Source organism: Ovis aries, chromosome 2 (assembly GCF_016772045.2).
Source record: "Ovis aries strain OAR_USU_Benz2616 breed Rambouillet chromosome 2, ARS-UI_Ramb_v3.0, whole genome shotgun sequence".
Classification (NCBI taxonomy): Eukaryota; Metazoa; Chordata; class Mammalia; order Artiodactyla; family Bovidae; genus Ovis; species Ovis aries.
The window spans coordinates 213,493,257-213,514,858 of record NC_056055.1 but is presented as its reverse complement, the minus strand read 5'-3'; the positions used below and the strand labels follow the sequence as shown (position 1 = coordinate 213,514,858).

At 36.6% G+C, this 21,602-nt stretch overlaps 1 protein-coding gene across 3 annotated transcripts in view; it reads left to right on the top strand.

The window, feature by feature from the left end:
* The window catches only part of ERBB4 (erb-b2 receptor tyrosine kinase 4), a 1,296,210-nt gene that overhangs the window by 912,380 nt on the left and 362,228 nt on the right, over positions 1 to 21,602 (top strand). For all 3 annotated transcript variants that reach the window (XM_060410398.1, XM_042244993.2, XM_060410397.1), the window contains exon 5: positions 9,296 to 9,361. In XM_060410398.1, the coding sequence (XP_060266381.1) occupies positions 9,296 to 9,361 (66 nt within the window). The remainder of the gene's footprint in view (positions 1 to 9,295; positions 9,362 to 21,602) is intronic.

Below are 21,602 nucleotides of genomic sequence, written 5' to 3'. Positions count from 1 at the left end.
TCTGTTCCTCAGTAGGGGGAATTATATTCTATGTTCACAGCTATGAACAAATATGAATTGATGCTTTATAATTGCTTAATTTGATAGAAATCTTTGCCATTATCAAATATGAAAGCTTCCAGTTATTCAGGAAATTTAAAAAATGTATTATAATGTGAATCATTTTTGTTATTGATAGTATGATTTTTCCAAAAATCATAGGAAAAAAAAAACCAACAAGGGAACATGTTGGCTTCTTTGCTATGGTTCTCTTTAAAGTTTGTCTCTGTTTGTATGCTGGGAAAATATAAAATATACAGAATAGTATTATCATAGATAACATTGTATCAGACCTTTCCATTCAATGAGAAATTAAATTCCTTTAGTAAGAATTCCTTTAGTCTACTCATTTGACATAATATGTATTAGATTACTTCTGTCAGTCACTCTTAAGATCACATGAGGCTATGGATGTCAATAAGTAACAATCTTATGTTCTAAATAGGTTATCATCAAATTTCTCTTTGACACTGAAATTTGTGTAGATCAGTCCATTCTCTTAGATTCTGTAGATAGAAACATCTGAATTCAACATGCTAACAGAGTACCTGGTTTTCATTATTATGTATGATTTAAAGAGGTTTTGAAAAATGATACTCTTATCAGTTTTCCCACCTCACTTTCCCCAGGCTTCTATTTGTACCTGGGATTTCTGCTATTATCATACCTATGCTAGACCTGCCTATGCATTTACAGAAGACCTCAGAAGAAGCCAAAATTTGCTAAGTAGGCTCAGTATTTTGAAACCTTCGCAATTCTGTGTGCCACACTAACTGGTCAGTCTATCAGCTTTTCCTCTCTAATCCTCTCTGAGATGGTAATGGACTTGGAGATAACTGTGTGCTTTGGTGATCATAGATTTGTCCTCGGATGTTGAACTTACAGGGAAAGGGTGGATAGAAGTGTTGAAGAATGAACTTGATATATTTCACCCTTCTGTTAAAAATTACTCTTGATCACATGAATAGATATGTTACTCTCAATCCTTTCACTTAGGTTGCATGAAATGAATAACATGATGCTCCTTATAAAAATGTGAATGAGGTTGACATGACTTATTTTTTTCAATACAGTAATTAGTAAAACAACTTAAACATCAAGTTTTGTTTTAATTTGCTGCTAGGTGAAGTGAAGTGAAGTGAAGTGTTAGTCACTCAGTTGTGTCCAATTCTTTGTGACCCCATGGACTGTACCCCACCAGGCTCCTCTGTCCATGGCATTTTCCAGGCAAGAATGCTGGGATGGGTTGCCATTGCCTTCTTCAAGGAATCTTCTCAACCCAGGGATTGAACCCAGGTCTCCTGCATTGCAGGCAGGTTCTTTACTGTCTGAGCCACCAGGGAAGGTGAAGAATTCCATATACATACATATATATATATTTAATTTTTAACTTTGTCTTTCTAGTCAGTGAAAATACCTGTTCAATTTTTTCTGAAGAGCAAAATCTATAATAATAAAGTTTCCATTCAATAATTAGCTTTCAAATCATAAGGATAGGAAGATTGAATTAAGACTATATGAAAATGTGAAGTAAGTCTATAGAACAAATTGTGACGATAAATAAACACATGACGGTGAGAACTGTCAGATAGGAATAAGGGAAATATTAACATCTGATAAAAAGAGCAATCTCACATTACATTAATATCATTAAAACCTACTAATACATCATTTGTTGGAATCATCTTGTGACTTTACTATCATAAGGGTGATTTATAATTATTTAAATTTGAAAATAAAGGCTGTGTATTTTCTAGAACTCCGGAGGGAAACAAAAATGCAAATTAATGGAAATATATTCACAAATCAGAGTAAACACTGAAAATGAGAGATTACTAGATTTTCGCATTGTTTAATTCTGTACATTTAGTTACCAAGCAGCTGATCAGATCTGTCGCAAAATATGGCCATGATGTTAGTAGAGTTTGGAATTATATGCCAAAGTATTGTACTTTTATCTATATGCTTTGTTATTGTAGATACATTATCCTTGGAATCCCTGGAATCACTTTTTAAAAACGGATTTCTATACCTCATCGCAGACTATAAAATCAGCATTTTGCACAAGCTACTCAAATGTCAGCACTAACTTTTAGGAATCATACCCTGACACCTTCTACCTTGCAAGTCAAATCACATCTTTTCAAAGCTCAAAAACCTTGACCAACACCATAACACCTGTGCAGAATAAACATCAGCAAAGACTTTTAAGATGCTTTATAAGCTCATACTTCAACAACAATTTCTATTCAAATTGCTCAAGGGACCATAAAGTATTCATTATGGCCCCAAAGAGTTGTGCACATCCATGTCTCTGTGTCCTTGTTTAGGTTAACCATTCAGCCTGGAGCTGTTCTCCCTCCTCCTCCTTTTCTGCTGGACAAACAAGACAGCCAAGCCCAACTGAAATGCCCGCCTCCTATGAAGATACTTTTTAAAATTCGTTTTTTCTATACATTATGCATACCCATGTTTTTGATTATCATATTTATTTGCCTATATTCCTGCCTATTTCCTGGTCCTTGAAAGCTCCTTGAGGGCAGAACACTGACTCATTCGTCTTTTTATGGTCTGGTCAAGAAAAGGAACTGGTTTAGTGTAGACTTTTGAAAATGTTTCACTTTACTTTTTTGAAATATATGGTCATAAAAAAGATACGGTTCTCTCACTCTTTCTCCAGTAAATGTAGTGTTAAGAAGTCAAGAATGCCAGTTTTTAAAAGAACTGAAAGAAGAATCCAGGGATGCAACAGCATCACCTTTTAGCTAGGGGCAGTTTGGGGATATAATCTTTTATGGTTGCCAGTGGCTTTATATTTTGTAACTCTTCAACTGTCCCAGCATATTACTTGCATAAGGCAGTACAAAGGTGCATATTAAATCCTGTCCCTGCTGTCAGGCAGTTTCACAAACAAGCAAAGCTTCCAACATGAATTTATGACTCTTAAAATTATCCATGGACATGAGTTTGAGTAAACTCCAGGAGTTGGTGATGGACAGGGAGTCCTGGAGTCCTGCAGTCCATGGGGTCACAAACAACTGGACATGACTGAGTGACTGAACTGAACTGAACTGAAAATTATCAAAGTGGCTTAGGGACTCTAGCTGCTAAAAAAGAATACAAAATCTGCTGGACAAGCATAAAAGATTAAGTTTAGTCCTATTTGTTATCTTCTCAGTTGCTTCAGTTGTGTCCGACTCTTTGTGACCCCATGGACTGTAGCCCACTAGGCTCATCTGTCCTTAGTATTTCCCAGGCAAGAATAATGAAGTGGGCTGCCATTTCCTCCTCCAGGGCGTGAGCATGAGATTGATGCATATGGATTGACAAACAGAGGTGATTGCCTGTGAATTGAAATAACACTTATATGCAATAATCAGCACTTATTTTTAAATTATTTGTTAAAGTGACAGAAATTTTTTTTTAATTTTTGTTTTGTAAACATCTTCAACTGAGTCAGAATGACAGGAAATAGAAATATTAATTTAAATAACTATGCTATCACTAAAGTGAATAGAAACATCAGGTTCTTATTTTTAAGTAGTAGATTTTCCCAAATAGTTTTAAAAGTATTATCACAATAAATAATGAAAAAAATGATGTAGTTGATTGAAACATGGAGATAGGCAGATTTTGATAGCGTTGGCAAAGGCTCAGTGCACCTAAATGTTTCACCCATTTACATAAGCTGGTGTCTAGTTTCTCTTTTTTCCTGTTCTCCTTTTAAAAACAAACTACTGGAGAAGTTGACTGTGTGGATCACAATAAACTGTGGAAAATTCTGTAAGTGATGGGAATACCAGACCACCTGACCTGCCTCTTGAGAAACCTATATGCAGGTCAGGAAGCAACAGAACTGGACGTGGAACAACAGACTGGTTCCAAATAGGAAAAGGAGTACGTCAAGGCTGTATATTGTCACCCAGCTTATTTAACTTCTATGCAGAGTACATCATGAGAAATGCTTGGCTGGAGGAAGCACAAGCTGGAATCAAGATTGCCGGGAGAAATATCAATAACCTCAGATATGCAGATGACACCACCCTTATGGCAGAAAGTGAAGAGGAACTAAAAAGCCTCTTGATGAAAGTGAAAGAGGAGAGGGAAAAAGTTGGTTTAAAGCTCAACATTCAGAAAATGATCATGGCATCCGGTCCCATCACTTCATGGGAAATAGATGGGAAACAGTGGAAACAGTGTCAGACTTTATTTTGGGGGCTTCAAAATTTCATAGCAGCCATGAAATTAAAAGACGCTTACTCCTTGGAAGGAAATTTATGACCAACCTAGACAACATATTGAAAAGCAGAGACATTACTTTGCCAACAAAGGTCCGTCTAGTCAAGGCTATGGTTTTTCCAGTGGCCGTGTATGGATGTGAGAGTTGGAGTGTGAAGAAAGCTGAGTGCCAAAGAATTGATGCTTTTGAACTGAGATGTTGGAGAAGACTCTTGAGAGTCCCTTGGACTGCAAGGAAATCCAACCAGTCCATTCTAAAGGAGATCAGCCCTGGGTGTTCATTGGAAGGACTGATGCTAAAGCTGAAACTCAATTCTTTGGCTACCTCATGTGCAGAGCTGACTTATTAGAAAAGACTCTGATGCTGGGAGGGATTAGGGGCAGGAGGAGAAGGGGACGACAGAGGATGAGATGGTTGGATGGCATCACTGACTTGATGAACGTGAGTCTGAGTGAACTCTGGGAGTTGGTGATGGACAGGAAGGCCTGGCGTGCTGCGATTCATGGGGTTGCAAAGAGTCGGACGTGACTGAGCGACTGAATTGAACTGGAGACGTAGTTTATAAAACGAAGTGACACTAAGATATTATTGACATATACAGTTTCTTTTCCCAAGGAATCAGGCATCCTGTGGTACTGCTCATTTGAGAATAGATGACAGAAAGAAGGTTTTGAGTAAGACAATAAGCCACAGTTAAAGTATTAACATTTCTGTTGGGACACAAACAATAAGAGGTCACATTTATTCTCTCCACTGGAATGCTCTGGGCAGATCTCATTTTAGGTGTTATGTAGATAAATCATATATGAGGAATATAGTGGACTTCGGAGCTACCAGGCTTTACATTGGGAATGATCCACCACAACCTGGCTTTGTCTAACTCTTCTTGAGCTGGGGAGTGGGGAGTGGCTATTGAAAAAATCAGATATATTGACTTCTTTCTTTAAACACATAGAGGGTGAGCATCAGATATAACATAACCAAAACCTTTCCCTTCATAAAAATGCTGAATTAAGCCTGAGTTTTCTTAGAATAGTAACCATGTCTGTTTCAGCTTAATTTCAATATTTCTTATAGTTCCTGATACACAGATACAGACAGTATTCAAGAAATAATTACAAATAGATGGATGAGAGGAAAATAGGGGGAAAAAAGTTAGCATAATTTTTTTTCCCCAGTTCTGGATGGATAATTACTAAGGAGACACTTCTGGGCAGCACAAATGTTAGAAAAAAAGCTAAAAACAGATTTTTTTTAAAAAATTAGACATAATAGTCCCTAAAACTACCTGCATCATGTTGCTAACTTGTGGTCGACTCTTTGCAACACCATGGACTGTACCCTACCAGGCCTCTCTGTCCGTGGGATTTTCCAGGGAAGCACATTGAAGTGGGTTGCCATTTCCTTTTTCAGGGGATCTTCCTGACCCAGAGCTCAAACCTGCGTCTCCTGCCTTGGCAGGAGGATCCTTTAACACTGAGCCACCTGGGACGCTCCCTAAAACTACATTACTCAGTTGTCTGTAAGAATCAAACCAAGTTAGCCCAAGTGCTCAATATCACACAGTTTTGGAAACCAAAAGCTGAACTGCTGAGTGCCTGAATGGATACCAAAAGGCTCAGAGATCTAGAAACAGTGAAATGAAGGACAGGACAGAAGGAGCAGCCATTGATTCAGGAGCAGCAGATTCAATTCACGGTCCTCCAGCACACTTGTCATTATAGAACTTGAAATGTGTGGGCCAAGTGATCACCTTCAATTGGTTTCCAAAAGGGATGGAGGGATTCTAAGTCTGAGTAAAACCTTGGAAAAGAAGCATTGTTAGGTTTCTCTTTTAGGAGTGATTACTATTTTTGTTTTAATATGAGTGAAAAATGGAAACTACCAAATAAGATGTCTTAACAACACATAGACATCATAGATAAATTATTAATATTTAAAACTTCAGTGTGTGTGCAGGCACTATATCACCTATGCCCAACTAAATGTGTCTTGCCATCACATTTTGATAAGAATTATAAAAAAATTTCTAGTAATACTACTTTTATATTAAATATGAGAGTAGGCCTTGAAATTGGAAATTGAAACTGCAAAATAAGATTAAAAAATATGTAATCCAATTAAAGGGGATCCATTGAATATTTTAACATGTCTAATGTTACTCAGCATATTTTAACAGCTACAGATAGTTGTTCATTCACAATAAATAAAGCTAAATATTTTATTAAAACCAAACACTATTAGAGAGGTCATAGATTAAAGGATAGATCATCCTCTGCTTCAGACAATTAACAGACTACTTAATGGGTCAATTTAAAGGATTTTAACATATCTAAAGAAAGACATTAACATTTTAAACCACTTTCTCAAAAAAGTTTGTACTCAGAAAAAGTTTGCAATGCTTTCCATTTTGTCTCACAGTCCTTTCTAATTTCCGCTGGTATAAATCAATTTAGATTTATTAGCTTTACACAAAAGAACTCCAGTCAGTTTTTAATAATAATTATCATTATCACTGATTAAAGTTATATTGTTCAGGCCAGATGGAGTTCTTTTCCTGTCAGCTAGAATGAGCTTGCATTATGTAGTTATAATGTGTTTGGATTTAAATAAACAGATGGCAGAGTGACAGGATATTATATGCTGGTGATGTCAGTAACAGTGCTTCACAAACAGAATTGCTTTAAATAAGCTCCACCGGGGCCAGGATCTTGATACTTTTAAGAGTGTGGCTGGGATTGAGCTTACGTATTACATTAATTTGAAAATAGTGCTATTCACTTGTGGAAGAGTAGACCAGTAGGATGGTCTGAGGTTCAGCCTTTGAAAGGTATCTGCTGAATCTGTCCCTTAGCCGTGGAAGCCTTTAACATGCTAGGTCCATACAGTCTCATAAAGAGAAACAAGAACAAAGAAACAAAAATGCCCCAGTTGTAAGAACTTCCACATCCGAAAAGAAATTAAAATTAAAGGAAGAGTTAAAAACTGTGGGTCAAGGAAAGATGGAAACCTTTGGTATAACCTTTTTCCATAATTTTTTACAATGTAGTTAGCTATGTTAAAATGAACATCTTGATAGGCATGTAGCCATTCACAATTTATATTAGAAAATTAACAATAAAGGTTTAATAGACAGTGTGTATAGAAATGCTTTTATCTTTGATACATTTTCATGTCCACTTTTCCCTAAAGATAAGCCCATTCCATCTCCTTGTACTCAAAAAAGTTTGGAATGAACCTATGAAATTCAACAGCAAACTTCAAGGGAAGTCATTATACATGATCTCTTCTAGCTAATATTCTTTTGTTGTGATTGTAGGGAATTTCTCTGTGGGACAGCTTTTTTCACTGAGTCCAGTACCCATAGTAGCATCATTAAAAGGAAAATGAGGCCACAGGAAATAAAGGCTGATATTTGAGAAAGAAAGTAGTATCAATAAAAGTTTTAGAAGAGGATATTAGAAAAATAATTGAAATTAAACTTTCAAAAATAAAATAATTCTTTTCAATACTTGAAATATTTATATAAAGGTGTTGGTTTGCAAATTGGCGCCTCTACACAAAGGGCAAGGAGAGATGGAAGAAAGAGGCAGCCCACACTAGATTTGTAGGTGACAAGTTTCATAAGCTAGGTGACTTATGTATGAGACTTGTCTTGGGCAGCAGCAAGATAAGTAGATTTCAGCATCCGCCTGTCAGAGTCTTAAAAGTTTGCATCAAGGTCTTAACTAAATTTGGTCACTTACTTAGTCCAGATGGTCTCAACAACACCTTTCTCTCTCAAGGCTATGTCCTTGAAACAGCTGCTAGCATGAGAATAGTCAGAGGGACATACATTTCAAGGACAGGGAAGCAAGTGAGAAGCCTCTGATCGCCCAGATTCAGCTTACAGGTCAACTCAGACACAACCTCTGAAGGTCCTCCTCCACAAGGATATAACTAATATTGTTTCATAACTATAAATGGAAAATAACCTTTAAAATTGTGAATCATTGTGACATACATCTGAAACTTATTAATACTGTACATTAATTATACCTCAAGAAAAAGTTTTAAAAAGACAGAGTGCAAACTGATGGTTACCAAAGGGGAAGGGGGAGGGATAAATTAGGAGTTTGGTATTAAAATATGCACTGCTGCTGCTGCTGCTGCTGCTAAGTCGCTTCAGTAGTGTCTGACTGTGTGACCCCATAGACGGCGGCCCACCAGGCTCCCCCGTCCCTGGGATTCTCCAGGCAAGAACACTGGAGTGGGAAAATATACGCACTACTATATAAAAAACAGATAACAAGCCAGGACTTTCTGTGTAGCATAAAGGTGATACTCAAAATCTTGTAAAAACGTGTGATGAAAGAGAATGTAAATACATATATACATACACGCACACACACATACACACATATTTGTACAACTGAATCTCTTTGCTGTACACCTGAAACTAATATAACATTGTAAATCAGCTGTATTTCAATAATTTTTAAAGATATAAAAGACCTTTGACAAAAAGAGATAATCTAAATTATGTAAACAACCTTTTTTTTCTGAAGGTTTATCCTATGTTTGTAATATATTTTTGTTTTCATAGACTCCACCTTCTTTTAAACTATTGATTTAATCCTTAATGTCTGTTGATATTAGTGGGCTGTGAACTTTTGAATTTATATCAAGTAGAAAAATCAGTAGAAAAGAAATATTCAGTAGCCTAGTCGAAGTAAAGCTTATTTCATGTAAATATTTACTTCTGACTATCCAGGAGCATTCACAAAGTCATGTATTTCCTTTTCTTGTAAAATGGTGAGAGGATTTTGAATATCAAGAGATTGTATTTCTCTGCTTCATATGTATTTGACATTCAAATTTTGCTACTTAAGTGGGCATTTTATGAGCTATGTTTCAACTCTAGTATGACATAAAAATCCTCATAAAGAAGAGGAATATTTCCTTTGCAATGGTAGCTCCTAGTCAGAGTGAAAGATTAAAGATTATAATACACACATGCTTTTTCCTATTCTACAGGTGGACGTTGCCATAAGTCCTGTACTGGCCGATGCTGGGGACCCACAGAGAATCATTGCCAGACTTGTAAGTGTTCAACAGTGAGAAAACAGGCTTGAAATGGTCAAGTAATGTTAATAATTGAAGCTTTTCACACTTCTGGTTATCAGAAACCTGAAAATGAGCTTTGCTTCTGTGTGATGGACTAGTTTCTATGTAAGTAAACCGCCTAATTTCATTGCTTTCAAGTGAGACATATAATCATTTCTTATATTTCTTTGTGGTTTCCAGATTAATGATACAGTACAGATGTGGTGATATTAACAATGACCTCAGAGTCTGTACATCAGAGGAAGTAGGAAATCCAAATGTATACAAAATGATAATTAACTGAATTTCAGGTTAACTGACTATTTCAGTGCTTTTCCCAAATAGTAACCTGGAGAAGGCGATGGCACCCTACTCCAGTACTCTTGCCTGGAAAATCCCGTGGATGGAGGAGCCTGGTGGGCTATAGTCCATGGGGTCACTAAGAGTTGGACACGACTGAGCGACTTCACTTTCACTTTTCACTTTCATGCATTGGAGAAGGAAATGGCAACCCACTCCAGTGTTCTTGCCTGGAGAATCCCAGGGACAGAGGAGCCTGGTGGGTTGCCGTCTATGGGGTTGCATAGAGTCGGACTCAACTGATTGGACTTAGGAGCCCCAGCAGCAGCAACCTGACTATCCATTCACTGGAGAAAGAAAAAAGGAAAAGGATACTGTGTACCCACTCTGTTCTTGGCACAGAGATAAAAACTGTGTGAATTATAAATATAGATTCCCTATTAAACACAATGTATCTTAGTGTATATTATTTTTTATATTAGTTATTAAGATAAATATGAGGAGAATATCACTGCTAAGATATTTTAAAACAAAGCATACTGAACATAAAGACAAATATCTAATGTTTTAACATTCTTAAAGTTGTGATGCTTAAATCAGCACTGAACTTTTGCTAATCTTAAGGATAAATGTTTTCTTTTAAAAGAAAACACAAAATGCTCCATATAAATGGTAATAAATTTTCTTCCTGCTGTAATAACAACAGCTGAAATAATAAATGGAAAAGAGTGTAGAAGCTATTTGAAATGTATTTCTTTTTTTAGCATAGAAAACACGGAAAATATTATTTAAATATTTGAACATACAAGTATTAGATATTGTGGAAATTTCTTATACTGTTGGATGAAAAGTATAGACTTAAGTTATTTAAGAAAAGCAATGTTTTATGGCAGCAATGTTTTGGCAAGAATTTTAAGCAGGATTCTAAAGTAATATTGGATTACTATGTGAAATGCATTCACTGTGATAGTGATCAAAATGTTTTAATGACATCCTACAAATACAGGAGTGCCTCACTCTACATATCCCAAGCAAAGAATAATTATTCGGCAGACAATGTTAATAATACCAAAGGTTAAGAAGTCCTATAATAGATAATTAATCCAGGCTGGGCCAATCAGATTCTCTTTCTAGAGAATTTGAACTTGAGATCAACAGGTGCTGGTTACACCACGTCAGAATCTGAAAGAGAGATTATACTTAGTTGAGCTGTCTATTTTGGAGCGATGTCTATTAATGAGAAGGAGAAATAACCAGTCCTCAGTGACACCAAAAAATAAATCAGCCATGCAGAGGCGAAGGATAATTGGAGAGAGAAAGATTTTGACCATTTTTGCTTCCTCGTTCTCTGGTCTTCCTGATGTCCAAATGTACTTCTTTCTTTGGGGACCTTAATAAATGCAATATTCTAATACATTTGAACTAGTTTTGTTACTTGCCACCAAGTTGGCGTGGTAGAGAGTCTTCAGTAAGATAGTTATCAAGCCATAGCTCATGTTATCAAATATCAGCCACACAGTCATTTAATTCACCTAATTTTCCAGCATGGAAATTAAGCTCAGTATAATAACGTAAAATTGGCTTAATGGTCACTGTGCCTACTCCAGAATCTATCAAATTTAAATTCCACAAACACTTATATCTGATAGATGCAGACTCAAATTTTAGAATAATATTCATTTGCATGGATTTTATAGTTTATAAAATATTTCCATTTTAAAATTTATTTTCACAATATTTCTGTTATTTAAAGAAGTCAGTTATCATTAACCTCATTCCACAATCGGGGAAATGTAAACAGAGGAAATATTTAAGAGAATCGTTAAATTTACACAGGTAGTACCTGAGATTTTGACCTAAATGTCCTGAACCTAAGAATAATACTGTTTCCTGTATACCATATTGCATAGCAGTTTAGGGGACAAGAACACTGGATTTATAGTCAGCCAGATGAAAAAATCTCAGTTGTTTCCACTTTATAGCATGAGAAAGTGATTTAATTTTTCTAAACCTCAGTTACCATATCTATAAAATGGAGATATTACACTTACCTCAGAGGGTTACTTCTTTGGAATCAAATTCAATACAATAATAATCTGGTTGACATGTTTAAATATTTTTGCTATATACTAAGGACCTAGTAAATAATAGGTAATATTATAATAAACTAAAAGCGATACTGTTATAAAACTTAATCCAACTTAAATCTGAGTGAATGCATGTCGGAGCAAAACTGCAGACCACTTCCACCTTGGGAATGATACTGACATAGGTGACTGGGGAATAAATAGGCAAAACACTGGAGTGAAGAGAAGGCCGCTTGCCCTTATCACTCACTTCTGTTCTCTGTTTCCTCCTTTGAGTCACTTGAAAGATAAATTACATATCCATATTTATAGAGCCCAGCATCCTGAGGCAAAATGTATTTTGGAAGTCAAAGATGTACTTATTGTAAGACCTGAAGTTTAGAAGTACAATCAGAAATTTTGAGAATAGACCTTATGAGAGATTCTATAGAGATATTAGACATCTAGAGAGCTTATGGTGAAGTAACATCCATGATGAACTTTTTTTCAAAAGAAATGTAAAATTTTCCTAGCTTCCTTTAGATTGCTGATAGCCCTTCTGTTAGTTAAAATATATTACTTACCCTTACACCTACTTCAGATGTACTTATCTCTGAGCCCTGATTAAAATTCCTAAGAATCAGAAAATAGGCTGGGCAAATTTTTGAAAATATCCTGCTTTTATTGACTGAGCATACAAAAATGAGTTTTAGGCTCCTTTAGACATCATCTTTATCATTTACAAATGATTTCTTTCCTTATGACTGAAACAAATTCACTTCAGTAAGGTTTCTCTGGAGGTACTCAGTTTCATATTTGTCAAATATTTCCTTACTTTTATGAATAATTAACTTTGAGATTCTGCATATATTATGGAAGAAAGGTAAAATATTTAAAAGCTCCACACCTTAGCCAAGGACACTGACCTCAAGAATACATATTATTCGCCCCATTATATCAATGCTGACATCCTCCCACAGGGTTTCTTCTTAACACAGCAAATATGCCAGGAATGATCCTCTGTAAGAGGTCACAGTAAAGACAAGTAATTCAGGTCCTAAGAAAACAAGTCCATGATAATGAATGACTTGTTAGGATGAATGAAGCAAAGAGCGGTGATCAGAGTGAAAACGTCTCTGAACAGAGATATGGAAAAGCAAAAATGGTGATGACATCGGTGATAAGTTTGAGGGAAGGTGTGTAGGATTCAGAAGTTTTAAAAAGAAATGAGGACGAGGTTTGAGGTTCTGTTTTTAATAGATTTTGTGAAGTGGGACAAGAGTATTAATAAACGGACAGCTTAGTATTGTAGGGAAGCAAAACTTGCCACCCCAAAATGTGTGTCTTTGGTATGAGGATTAATTTAGGCTGACTATTTTTAAGGCTTGGAAAACCTGGAAAACTTGGATCTTTCCCCTAACTTCCTAGAAAAGTGCAGATAAAGAAGCTATCCCATGAATGGAACTGCACACAGACAGCCATAGCATGCACTAGATGTGTTTGATGAGGAGGCACTTTGCAGTCAGTTAAAATTCCTCTGAATCCCACTGTCCCTGTGTTCCAAACATTTGCTTTTCTATCTCCATCTCAATTGGCTTCATCCCCTTTCAAGTCCCAAATCACTTTTCCCAACATCCTGCTTTGTCTTTAGCTGAAATTTGTTTTTAAAGTGAGAATTTTGGTCGTTTTGGCAAGACTCAGTTTTATTGGATTTCTCCCATGCATACATGTTATTAATCTTTTATTTGACTTTTCCCTGTTAAGCTGCCTCCTATCAATATAATTTGTAAACCAGCTAGAAGGGTAGAGGAAAATTTTTCTTCCCAGCACTTTGGACAACAGTTCACCAGGCATACCTATAAAATTTTTAAATTTTTAGTAAAATTTAGTAACATGTTGCAACTTTTTTTATATCCTTGCTTTGGTTGTTGCAGTTAGCTTTGACTGCGTATCGAATAATGCAAATGTGCCATTTTCCTCTATGACATTTGATAACCTTCATACTGTAAACTCTGAAGCCAGCAGCTATTTTAAAAATGTTTTTTGCTAAAATAGTTTAAAAATTAAAATATGTTCTAAACAAATTCCTTAAAAAATTTAGAAAATCTAAAGAATTTTGTTAGTATTCAAGCAAGTAAATTTTTCTTGTAGAATCTAGCCAGGTATTCTATCCTATTTTACTCAGGAGTCTGATTTTCTAAAATAGCTTAAATTCATTATTTTAAGATCCTTTTTGATGTTACAGTATCATGACTAACAGAAATATTTCTCACATAGTTGTAAAAGGTCAAAATAGAACTTATGAAGGGTACTGTGGGCCTGCATTGTACATGGAGCCGTGACTCAAAAGTTGAAAGTGCTTTTAAGCTCAGTTAAATCGTGGCCGCATTGCTCCACAGCACAGCTTAAGTAAATTGATTCAGTGGATTAATGTACTCATGTCAGGAGAGACAAACTTATCTGCTGTGTGAAGTCTGAAGCTTATAGTAGTATTATTTAGTAGGCTTACTGGTAAGAATGACAACTCTCTCTGTTCGTAAGAACTGAGTCCTAAGGTTTGCGCTGGAAGGTTTAGGTGTGAAAGAGACTAAGCTTTAAGTAATAAATAATAATGATTAAAGGAACAAAGTTATCTCTGTCCCTGCAAGATATATGAATCACACTTATCTCATTTAAAATAGATACTGCATGTCCTTTTTTATCTTTAAGCACAGTATCAGGCCAGCTTTCTCCAGCCTCCTATTATCAGCCTGGGTGGTTATTTCATTTTATGCATTTCTTTTGTCGTCTCAGTTAGGAACTGTGCTTGGGAGGATGAGGCGGGCATGGATCAAAATATTACAGTTTGATTCTCCCAACCTTACACATTTTGCATTAAAGCAGTTATAATTGTCTTTAACTGCAGGTTGTATAAGTCAGATTTTCTCAGCTGATTACCACTCAATATATTCTTCAGTTTCTAGTTGCTTTATAAGGGAAACTTCTTGCTTAGAAAGTAATTGAAAAATGTAAGTGCACTTGACAATATGTTAAAACATTGTTGCCTCTTAAACCAAAATGTCACACCAAAAAAAAAAAAAAAAAAAGAGGAAATGAATGCTTCAACTTGTTCATTAAATTGATTAATGAAAAGCATTATTTTAGCCAAAGGAAAACTTCTAGGGGAATTCACCTTTTACTTCTACAGTATTCATCCTAGCTAGGTTATCTCAAAATCTTTTTTAAATTAAAATAAAATAGCACTGAAATTAATACAAACAGTATCTTTGTTCTAGTGTAGATAATTGTGAATGGAGCGTATTATGATATTGGCAAAATAAAAGCTTGTGCCAACCAACACTTTATGTTATTTATTGTTTCTATACAAACTTTATAGAACATGCTAGGAAAAATTAGAAATTATTTAGCATTTTTCTCATTTATTATACTTATGCACACAAAATTAGTTTCTGTAGTTGCAATATATTAAAACTTTAGTTTAATAATAGGAAGAAAACCTTGGTCTGGCTTATGGATTCTATTCAGTTCTAGGGTGAAATTTAGAAATAGCTAAACTTACTTGGGAGAGAAGTTATGACCAACCTAGATAGCATATTGAAAAGCAGAGACATTACTTTGCCAACAAAGGTCCGTCTAGTCAAGGCTATGGTTTTTCCAGTGGTCACGTATGGATGTGAGAGTTGGACTGTGAAGAAGACTGAGGGCCGAAGAATTGATGCTTTTGAACTGTGGTGTTGGAAAAGACTCTTGAGAGTCCCTTGGACTGCAAGGAGATCCAACCAGTCCATTCTAAAGGAGATCAGCCCTGGGTGTTCCTTGGAAGGACTGATGCTAAACCTGAAACTCCAGTACTTTGGCCACCTCATGCGAAGAGCTGACTCATTGGAAAAGACTTTGATGCTGGGAGGGATTGGGGGCAGGAGGAAAAGCGGATGACAGAGGATGAGATGGCTGGATGGCATCACCAACTTGAGGGACGTGAGTCTGGGTGAACTCCGGGAGATGGTGATGAACAGGGAGGCCTGGCGTGCTGCGATTCATGGGGTCGCAAAGAGTCGGCCACGACTGAGCGACTGAACTGAACTGAACTGAACTGACTGAAACTTACTTTTATTCCTTTTAAAATGTATGTGGAACTTGTTTGAAATAAATGTTAAAATCTAAGAAAAATATTGTATATATTTCTTCCTCAAAATTTAAACAAAGAAATGTAGCAACTTGAAACTAAATTGCATTTTTCCCATGAAAGTTCCAATTTTCCTGTGGATATTAAAAGCAAAATGGCAAATTATGAAAATAATGTACTAATTATACTCACATACATGCATACAGTTTGTCTAAAGTGTAATTGTATTTACAATCTTTCTGAAACAAACCCTGTTTAAAAAGAAGGTGTAATGCAGTAAATAAATATCCAATTAGAGCAGAGAAAAGCAAGTGGGAGCCAATGAAGAGAAAAGAAGTGCTGAGCCAGCAGTCTCAATCAATCAGGATAACAGTGAGCCTTTGTTGAAAGCCAACATCTTTAATTAAAACCCTTGTATTTTACTAATAACTTTGCATGTCCATAACCCTTCCTATTGATTTCAATTATTTCCTTATTTTTGGATTAGTAGTTTCTGGAGATATTGTAAAATTACGGGAAGCACTGTTAATATGCTGTTTATTTTGCTGTACATTGATAATATTAGTTGTAATTGGATGATCTTTCTCAAAGATTTAAAGAAAGTGATGTTCATTTTAGTTATCTGAAATGCTCTGTATAATACAATTTAATGTGATTCAGGGAATATCATTTAAAGCCATGCTAAACGCTCAAGGGGTAAAAAGAAGTATACAAAATGCACCTCTTCTCTGGAAATGCTCTGGGTACAAAACAAAGCCAAGGAGTGTTTGAAAAGATCAAAAAGAACACCGAACTGGGGGCATCAGGAGATGAGAGATTTAGTCCTAGTTCTAAACTAACTGAGATTCAAGGAATTCAGTTTTCTCAAGTTCCCTTATTGACCAAATAAAAGTTTGAACAAAGATGATTTTTATACATGCTTTTCTGCACAGTTATGATGTTTGTTCTATATAGTCAACAAAAACAAGATTGGGAGAGAGCTGACTGAAGCTCAGATCATGAACTCCTTATTGCCAAATTCAGACTGAAATTGAAGAAAGTAGGGAAAACTACTAGACCATTCAGGTATGAACTAAGTCAAATACCATATGATTACACAGGGGAAGTGACAAGTAGATTCAAGGGATTAGGTCTGATAGAGTGCCTGAAGAACTAGGGACGGGATTCATGATGTTGTCTAGGAGGAAGTGATCAAGACCATCCCCAAGAAAAAGAAATGAAAAAAGAAAAATGGTTATCTTAGGAGGCCTTCCAAATAGCTGAGAAAAGAAGAAAAGCTAAAGGCAAGAGAAAAAGAAAGGTATATCCATTTGGATGCAGAGTTATAAAGAATAGCAAGGAGAGGTAAGAAAGCCTTCCTCAGTGATCCGTGCAAAGAAATAGAGGAAAACAATAGAATGGGAAAGACTAGAAATCTCTTCAAAAAACTTAGAGATACTAAGGGAACATTTCATGCAAATATGGGCGCAATAAAGGACAGAAATGGTCTGGACCTAACAGAAGCAGAAGATATTAAGAAGAGGTGGGAAGAATACACAGAAGAACTGTACAAAAAAGAACTTCACAACCCAGATAATCACGATGGTGTGATCACTCACCTAGAGCCAGTCATCCTAGAATGTGAAATCAAGTGGGCCTTAGAAAGCATCACTACAAACAAAGCTAGCGGAGGTGGTAGAATTCCAGTTAAGCTATTTCAAATCCTACAAGATGATGTTATAAAAATGCTGCACTCAATATGCCAGCAAATTTGGAAAACTCAACAGTGGCCACAGGACTGGAAAAGGTCAGTTTTCATTCCAATCCCAAAGAAGTGCAATGCTAAAGAATGTTCAAACTACCACACAATTGTACTCATCTCACATGCTAGCAATGTAATGCTCAAAATTCTCCAAGACAGACTTCAACAGTACTCGAACCGTGAACTTCCAGATGTTCAAGCTGGATTTAGAAAAGGCAGAGGAACCAGAGATCAAATTGCCAATATCTTTTGGATCATCAAAAAAGCAAGAGAGTTCCAGAAAAAACATCTACTTCTGCTTTATTGACTATGCCAAAGCCTTTGACTCTGTGGATCACCACAAAGTATGGAAAACTCGGAAAGAGATAGGAATAACAGACCATGTTACTTGCCTCCTGTGATTCTGTATACAGGTCAAGAAGCAACAGTCAGAACTGAATATGGAACAACAGACTGGTTCCAAATCCAGAAAGGAGTATGTCAAGGCTGTGTATTGTCACCCTGCTTACTTAACTTATATGCAAAGTATATCATGTGAAATGCCGGGCTAGATGAAGCACAAGCTGGAATCAAGATTGCTGGGAGAAATATCAATAACATCAGATATGCAGATGACACCACCCTTATGGCAGAAGGTGAAGAAGAACGAAAGAGCCTCTTGATGAAAGTAAAAGAGGAAAGTGAAAAAGTTGGCTTAAAACTCAACATGCAGAAAACTAAGACCATGGCATCTGGTCCCATCACTTCATGGCAAATAGATGGGGAAACAATGACAGACTTTATTTCTTTGGGTTCCAAAATCACTGCAGATGGTGACTGACGCCATGAAATTAAAAAACGCTTGCTCCTTGGAAGAAAAGCTATGACCCACCTAGACAGCATATTAAAAAGCAGAGACATTACTTTGCTAACAAAGGTCTGTCTAGTTAAAGCTATGGTTTTTCCAGTTTTCATGTGTGAATTTTAGAGTTGGACTATAAAGAAAGCTGAGTGCCGAAGAATTGATGCTTTTGAAATTAAGTGTTGAAGACTTTTAGAGTCTCTCGTACTGCAACGAGATTCAACCAGTCAATCCTGAAGAAGTCAGTCTTGAACATTCATTGGAAGGACTGATGCTAGAGCTGAAACTCTAATACTTTGGCCACCTGATGTGAAGAACTGACTCATTTGAAAAGACTCTGATGCTCAGAAAGACTGAAAGCAGTAGGAGAAGGGGACGACAGAGGATGAGACAGTTGGATGGTATCACTGACTTCATGGACATGAGTTTGAGTAAGCTCTGGGAGTTGATGATGGACAGGGGAGCCTGGCATGCTGTAATCCATGGTGTCACAAAGTGTTGAACACAACTGAGCAACTGAACTCAACTAATGGTATTTGCATGTGGGGACACACAGTGATTAGTCATAGATATAGATGATACAGATTTATGCTCAGGTATTTTATGGAAATATTTTATGTTAGTTTTAGCCTATAGACAGTGATTCTATATACTCAAAATGCTTGAGGCATTCACCTGGGCCACTACTACGTGTGATGAGTCCCTACAGGTATTTTCTGGATCTGAGTCAACCTTGTGGCTGGACCAGCCCTGGTAGTTCTTATTATAATTGCAAGACATACCTCGGCAGTAACCATCAAGGAACTTTGAAAAAGCATGGTTTATTATTCACAGGTCAAGGACATATGGCAGGCTCAATGGCTGCACTGTGAGGTCACAGGTAGAGAGAAAGTATAGACCTGTAGCCCTGTCTTTATTGGAGTACAGGTGAGTATTTAGGACTTTATAAGTTCACTCTTTACTGATCAATTTAAAATATAGCAGTAGGAATTTAGGTATGAAAACAGAAAAGTGAGGTCACTTAAAATGTTAGTTATCTGGGTTACCCGGAGCTATTTTCCTAAGAGGAGAACTTCATGAGCAGATGCAGTCTGGCTTCTTATCTAGGTGTTTACTAGCATCTGTGTCATACACCTGGAATATGTTTGTTTTACATGAATGTCTTTGAAGTGGATGTGTTAGCAATCAAGGGCTTCCTGGTGGCTGCAATGCATGAGACCTGAGGTCAATACATGGGCAGAAAGATCCCCTGGAGAAGGGCATGGTAACCCACTCCATTACTATTGCCTGGAGAATTCCATGGACGGAGGAACCTGTAGGACTATAGTCCGCGGGGTCACAAAGAGTCAAACACAACTGAGCAACTAACACCTAGCAATCAAAAGCTTGTATGCCTGCTAAGTTGCTTCAACCGTGTCTGACTCTGCGATCCCATGGACTGTATCCCACCAGGCTCCTCTGACCATGGGATTCTCCAGGTAATAATACTAGAGTGGGTTGCCATGCCCTTCTCCAGGGGATCTTCCCAACTCAGAGACTGAACCCACTTCTCCTCTGTCTCCTGATTTGGCAGGCAGGTTCTTTACCACTAGCGCCACCTGGGAAACCACCATCAAAAGTTTAATGTCAGGCATTTACACTACAGGAATGCAAACTGTGGATTGGGTAGAAGCAGGTAACCTAGCAGTGAGATCAGAGAGAGTACGACACATTAGAAGGGTTATTGAAAGGGCATTGAGAAGAAAAGTCAGAAATATCTAAAAATGTTAATAAGATTAGAAGCATTTTGTGGGTTTTCCCTGGAAGTTCAGTGGTTAAGAATCCCCCCTTGCAATGAAGGGGATTTGGAATCAATCCCTGGTCAGGGAACTAAGATCCCACATGCCATGAAACAACGAAGCCCATGCGCTGATACTAATGAACCCATTGGCCACAGCTAGAGAGTCTGTGCACCTCCATGAAAGTTCCCATGTGCCACAGCTAAGACCTGACACAACCAAAAAAATAAGTAAACATAATAATTTTATTATGGTAGTAATCACGATTTATGCTGAATGCTTTGTAGCAAGACTTGACAGTCATTAGAATAACTATCTTTAACTATACAAGAGAAGATTTCAAAATGAGCTACATGTGACATGAGAGTGTCCTCTAATTAATAGAACACTCATTAGAGTCACTGTTTGCTACTCTCATGATTAGGGAGTTGGGCAAGCCTGAAGAAAAATATCCTCCTTAGAGTTCTGCCTTGCGTTAATATGAGATACATCGTCTATTTGTTGATTTAATTGGTTCAGCTGGAGGAAGAATTAAATAAGTGGCACTGGGATGAGAAAGAGAAGAAGTGGATACTGGATACTTGTCAATTGTGCTTATGTCAAGTAACATTTTTACTGGCTATATTAGAATAAATGTGAATTCTCAAAATATCAGATGTGTTCCATTTCTCAAGCCAATAACAATTTTATTGATAATTTGGCAATTTATAATAGTATCATAGATACTTCTTTCCATTAACATAGATATTTTTGAGAGAAATAGTAACTATACTAATTTATGGTGAAGTAATAAAAGATAGACCCAAGGTATCATTTTCACATATCACTGATGATATTTATTTTGCAGTTAGCCAAAGTCTTTTGCCTATGAATGTTTTTCTTAATGGAGCAGTTACAGCAATATAACTATAACTCAGGTTTTGCTCTGTTTTGAATATTTCTTGAACTCAGATAACCGTTACCCCAAAAGATTATTTTTCTTAACAATGAGGATGTTGCATGTATTGAAGATGTATTTAATTACATTGACTAGGGAAAGGATGGAGATGAGAGACAGACTCTGACACAGGTAATTATGGATAATTTTTTAAAAAAATCAAACCACAATATTTTGCCAACAGAAAATATTTTACCAACTCTACCAACAGAAAATTTAAATAAATGGAGAGTTATGACATTCCTAGATGAGGGGACCCATAAAATGAGGGGACTCATAGGAAGAAACAGAAATGGCAATGGCACCCCACTTCAGTACTCCTGCCTGGAAAATCCCATGGATGGAGGAGCCTGGTAAGCTGCAGTCCATGGGGTCGCTGAGTCAGATACCACTGAGCGGCTTCACTTTCACTTTTCACTCATGCATTGGAGAAGGAAATGGCAACCCAC